The 6,040-nt window shown below is 47.2% G+C and overlaps 1 protein-coding gene across 1 annotated transcript in view; it reads right to left on the reverse strand.

Moving 5' to 3' along the window:
• The window catches only part of KLHL14 (kelch like family member 14), a 68,709-nt gene extending 63,599 nt beyond the window's left edge, over window positions 1–5,110 (reverse strand). Inside the window, exon 1 of the mRNA XM_015565681.1 lies at window positions 4,921–5,110. Coding sequence (XP_015421167.1) covers window positions 4,921–5,023 — 103 coding nt within the window. The 5' untranslated portion in view covers window positions 5,024–5,110. The remainder of the gene's footprint in view (window positions 1–4,920) is intronic.
• Window positions 5,111–6,040: the final 930 nt, after the last annotated feature.

The raw sequence follows: 6,040 nt of genomic DNA on the forward strand, positions 1-6,040 counted from the left end.
ACCCCCAGCTCCAGGACCCTTCCTGGAGGTGATCAAGTTAACGGTCCTCCATGGGCTAGAGGAGACAACCCAGAGAACTTCTAAACAATGGTTTCCTTTATTTTCTTTTTAAAAATGTTTTTATTGACTTCTTTTAGAGAGGAAGGGAGAGAGATAGAGGGATAGAAACCGTGATGTGAGGGAAACATCATTGATTGGCTGCCTCCTGCACGCCCCCTACTGGGGATCGAGCTCGCAGCTTGGGCATGTGCCCTGACCAGGAATCGAATTCATGACCTCTTAATTCATAAGTTGATGTTCAACCGCTGAGTCACGCCAGCTGGGCTTCTTAATTTTCTATGACTTAAAAATACTAGTTCCCAAATCCTTGCACATCAATAGAAGACAGAGTTACAAACCAAAGGAAAGGGAGAGGGAAAAAGGCATTTCCCCTGCCTCTAGCAGAGGGAATTAACAGTCTTTCTAACAGCTCTCTCAATGTTCATTGTGATGTTATTAGCGGGAAGTCATTGTTGGCACATGGAAGGATAAACCTATATTTTGAAATCCCCTTTCCTGTCATTGCTCAGAGAAAGCAAGAAGCACCTAATAAGTAAGGTCTCTGATCTGAAATGTAGGACAAAGGAAGTCAGATCCTGGGAAACACTTAAAAGCAAGTAGAAATGACAGCCCCACAGCGCTCTCCTGGGGAGGAAGGGAAGCTGCCCCCACACTTGGACTTCCTAGAAACTTTGAGACGTAAGAAACACAGGACAGAAAGTACACAGGAGCCGGGGAGGTTTTGCCTGATATTTGCACCAAGAATTTAGGGCCTGCAATGTGCAGGAGGCACGCTTTTTGCATTGGCCATTTTAGTATTCATATCTCCTGCACTGCTTTCTAATAAGTTAAGAATGAAACGGGAGACTGCGTGCAGGAGTGAGAAATGCAGGAAAAGCAGTCCCGTAAAATAGAAATGAATGAAAGTGCATCTGCACTTCCCGTCTATTCTCAACAGTCAGAACAACAACGCCGATTCCATTGTTACTACTGAACACTTCACTTACAAAAGGGCTTTCACTCACTTGTACATGTTATTTTTCTTTTTAAAAAAATATTTTTATTGATTTTTTACAGAGAGGAAGGGAGAGGGATAGAGAGTTAGAAACACCGATGAGATAGAAACGTCGATCAGCTGCCTCCTGCACGCCCCCCACCGGGGATGTGCCCGCAACCAAGGTACATGCCTTTGACCGGAATCGAACCTGGGACCCTTCAGTCCGCAGGCTGATGCTCGGCTCGCAAGCCACATGCGGCTCTTTGGCCATGTTATTTTTCGATGCTTTTTTCTGACAGAGACTGGGGAGCTTTGTCACTATTCTTGAGATTAATTTTATAATGTTTTATTAAATGATTTTTCCAAAGAGGAGGACAAAAATGCAGTCTGTGCCAGCATGTTACCAAAACAGTCTTTACCTTGAGAGTAGTTGTTCTTCTTGCGGTTCGGATGGGTCACACCACTGGTTAGCTGATTGTTGAATTTTGTTTTCTTTATATTATGGAGCCCTATTCTTTTTTTCATTTCTATTCACCTCCACTCCATTCGATTATCTAACTGTTTATTATTACCATAGTGCTTCTAAAATATAAGTAACGTAATGGGATCAGACTTAAGGGAAATGATGGCTGGCCTTCCTTTTAATTCTATTCTGTCTGTGGACAGCACAGCTCCCGCAGTGGGGTTGGGCTCGCCTCTTTCTAAGGGGGCGTGTCTGTGCGACAGGCTGTGAAACACTGGCTCAGGCCGAGTGGCAGGGGACCCTAAGATTCCGAGGCCCTCGCCAACCTCGGGGTTTGGGGTTCTGCTTGTTAGTGTATTTGTTAGTTTATATGGAGCCGGTCATTCAATCACTCAGCCGACCCCAAACCCGGAACTGGGTCCCTCGCCTCCCTGCCGACTAGCGAAGCAGTTGTTCCGGGGCAAAGGTGAGGCAGCACTATCCTAGTGCGTCTTTGGATTTGGGGAGAATTGGGCTATTTTCTTATTCCAGTGAGAAACATTTCTTCATTTATCACTAGATGGTCCAAATAGTGTTGAAATCTTTCACTCTTTAGTCAACGTAGCCAAATACAGTGCCTTAATGTAAAAAAAACAACACTCAAACCCACAGCAGAAATCACCCTGATAAACTGTCTATATTTCTCCAACAAACCTGAAAAATGTGCCTTCGCGTGGGGCCCCGCAGTCACAGCCCAGCAGGTAATAAACTCCATTTTTTCAAGTAGAAGTCACTGGGCAATAGAGAGTCTGACTAGAGCAGACATTTATTTCAAAGCTAGGGTTGTGCCTGAGTCTAGGAAAAAGTTCACGATCTTTGAATCTGTTCACACGTAAGAACTTCCCTGTACATGAATGTCTGTGTCCTTCCATGTCAGATGTGGTGCATGGAGCCACAGAGGCTCAGTTACCTTTACTCCTGAGTAGGTTATTACATGCAACACAGGAAAATGATAGAAAGCAGGCTCCCTGCCCTGGCGCAGCGAGGCCCGTGTGTGTCTGTGGTCTTCTCCTCTCTCTGTGGAGAGATCGAGTGGATGGTGCCTCTAAGGCCGAAGGGTCTGTGGGTCCTCGTGCTAATACTGCTGGTGCTGTTACAATAACAGCAACATACCTGCAGTGCACTGAGTTCATGCACTGACCTAGGTCAGTGGTCGGCAAACTGCGGCTCGCAAGCCACATGCGGCTCTTTGGCCCCTTGAGTGTGGCCACGAAGTTTCAATCACACTGTATGTGCGCGCCCGCACGTGGTATTTTGTGGAAGAGCCACACTCAAGGGGCCGCAGTTTGCCGACCACTGAGCTAGGTGATTTACAAAATCACGTTTTATTGAGAAAACACTCAACTTGTGATGATCTAATGAAGCACCCATGACTCAAGATGTGGGTATGGCTTGCTGAAAGGTCACAGACATGAGTTTGAACCCAGGCGTGACTGCATTAAGTTCATACTTTCTTAGTGCATCCCTCTAGTTGAGAGTTATGTCAGGCACTGTAAAACATTTGAGTAGGGTGACTCATGTTCCAGTTCATACCTGTTCTCCCAGTGTAATGAATAGATCCCCATTTCATGCTCTAAGCTGGGGTGGGGAACGGCCGGCCTGCAGGATATATTTGGTCAGGCCCTACCAAGGCAGGAGGGGTGAGCCAATTAAATGTTTGACCAAATCCAGCAGGCTAATGTTTAAGGTGATAGTTTGGTATGGCCCTTGAGTGCCGTTATAAATATCCAGAAGGCCCTTGGCAGGAAAAGGCCCCCCACCCTGCTCTATAGTGTCCCAGTTTGGACAATAAGCTGGGTGATCACCCATCTCAGAACATGGTTCAGAATGAACACAGACTTTTCTGAGGTGTCGTTCACACCAGGCTAATGAATCGTTTTGCTTTTAATGAAGGCCTTCAAACAAATAGCGCCTTGGACCTGGCCTGGCACGTCACTCACTGCAGGGTCTAATCCTCCCGGTCCCTTAGCCTGCTTTTGAAGCAGCTTTCAGACCCTTTGTCCTTCCGTGCTCCTCCTCCTAATAGTCCTGTCTCCTGGGGTGTAGGCTTTCTCTATTGGTCAAGTGTTACAAGATGAATTTAGTTTTACTTTAGCTTGACTTTGGCTGTGCATTTACACATATTTAAGTCACCTTTTTTGTCAAAAAGAAATGAAACACCATTTTAAGGTATCTCTTAGCTTTCTTTCTTCCTTCCCCTTAATCTCGCTGCTGCTATTCCGCCACTTCTTGACTGCAACCCTGTGGCTGGGTGTCGGGGAGCTTCCTGTAGACCTCGGACAAGGCCACTGCAGGCTCCGGGTGTGTGTGTGTGGGTGGGGGGAGGGTGGAGCCGGCTCTGAAATGCATTATTTCAAGCCCCGCCTCACGTGCCTTTGATCCTCATCTGCTATTGTGGGCAAACTGTTGTCCCGTTTCCACTATTTTAAAGAACTTGCAGTAAAAGGAAATGATTTTTAAAAAAACTGATAGACTATATAGCTGCTTAATAGATACATGCAACAAGAAAGCCTATCTCTCACTTTTGCTGGTTTTAAGTGTATGGCTTTGATTTATGGATCAAAACTGCCCCTTCGTTATTTTATCTCCCCGGCTCTGGGCAGTGCTGACAGCTAGAATGTGGTTTTATTGACCAGTGCAGCCGCTGGGCCCGCGAGGGGCCTGTGCCCACAGCCTGCTGCACGCGGAAGCAATGAGCTTGATTCCATGACTGTGTCAGATGGGGAATCGTAGCCGATATAACAGTAAGTTCCAGATCCCAGTGCCCAAGGCAAGGGGTTTGCTGTAAAACACAATCGCCCTTAAGGAGGGAGGGCGAGGACCTTGGGTGGAAGTTTGAAGGCGCCACTTCATGGGCTTTGGGCTGCGACCATACCTGTCCATCGAAACTGGGGAGCGACAGAGGGGGGTGTTTCTCTAAAGACCCAGTGCCCCAAACTAAAGATTAATGAGCAAAATGCCTAAAAAGCAAAAGGAATGAGACAGTGACTGAGGCAATGAACCGAACGACGGATTTGATGTGAGAAAATTTCCTTAGTGCTATTCGCCAACCCTTCACTTCCCGATGAATGAAACGTCACTGCAGTTTCTTTTGGAAGATCGGGGTCACCTCCCCCTCCACCTCAGCGCAGATGAGACACAAATGCTCCCGGTGATGTTAGGCCAGTTTTAACTTAAGCCCCCTCGACTCGAATACCTCCGTGGCCACCTGCGCAGCGTTCATTTAGTCTTTGACTCCAAACCCCCCAGTGCTCTATACACAGACGTCCGAAGGGTAACAAATCAATAACATGTCTACTTTGATTAGCCAGGGTTTCCAATTCTCCAGACAGCTCTCACGTGAAATCAACAGGCGGGTAAGTAAATAAGGAAGGGCACTCACTTGTGAGAATTTTCCACGTCTTCTTTTCGTCGTCGTAATACTGGACCAGGTTGCTGGGCAGGCGGTCCGGCCCGGGCGGCAAGCCTCCGACCAGTAGCAGCATTTTCTTGTTCGAGCGAATTCTTCACCCAAAACAAAAGAGGAGATGAAGAAGCACATTATTGCAGAGCCTTCTGAGTGGCAACGAAATCATAACCATCAGAAGAATGTTCCTTGCTTGCAGATTTCTATTTCATTTTTTTCCTGTTTCTTCTCCCATTCGTGTCTCCACGATTTTTTTTTTTTTGAACCAAGCAGAAAAATGATCAGGAGAGAGGCATATCCCCATACTCACGGAATAATAAGCTCCCTTTATGCAATTTGTTAGAAGTTCATTCTAGAACGACCTTTTTCTTATATTATCCCTTTAAATCATCCCTCTTTACAGCTGAGTACACATGGAATGCTCTGGAGTTGTACTAAGGTTAAGCATTAAAGTTGCATGTCAAAAATCGTATTAGTCAAAATCATTATTATAAGCCATTCTCCACTCAAAGAACCTTGAAAAAATTAAGGTTATGCAGGGAGTTTGTGAGCCAACTCTTTAATCACCCGGGGAACTTAAAATACAAGTTTGCTACAATTAGCAGCACAGGGCTCACTGGGGTGGGTGAGCCAGTAGGATGGGGACTTTCTATTTGTGTAACTTAGCTGAGCCTTCACCCCTTCCCAGCGACCCCTCCCCTCTCTGCCCCGCCTGCCACCCCTTCCCGGGCATTGCTGGCGACACAGCAGCACCAATCGGTGGAAATGAGACTGTGAGGTTGTTTGGAGCCTCCCCAGAGTGGAGCCCTGCCAGTGCTTGCCACTGCTCCAGCGGCAGGAGCCTGCTCAGCTGTGCAAAGTCACTCTAATTCCCTCCCTCTGTTTTCCTACCTTCTCCCCCAGGGGGCAACCACCGAAAGGAGTGACTACCCACCCATCAAGAGCTGGCAATTCGCTGCTATTCACCGTGACTGCGATTCCCAGTCTGCCCGGCAGTTCCTGAGAGCAGGCCTGCCACATCTCAGATGCAGTAAAAGCTGTAAGAGGCACCCTGGCCAGCAGATGCGGCCTGATGGATGGATGCACTTCCTGGGGA

Source organism: Myotis davidii, unplaced genomic scaffold (genome assembly GCF_000327345.1).
Source record: "Myotis davidii unplaced genomic scaffold, ASM32734v1 scaffold520, whole genome shotgun sequence".
NCBI lineage: Eukaryota > Metazoa > Chordata > Mammalia > Chiroptera > Vespertilionidae > Myotis > Myotis davidii.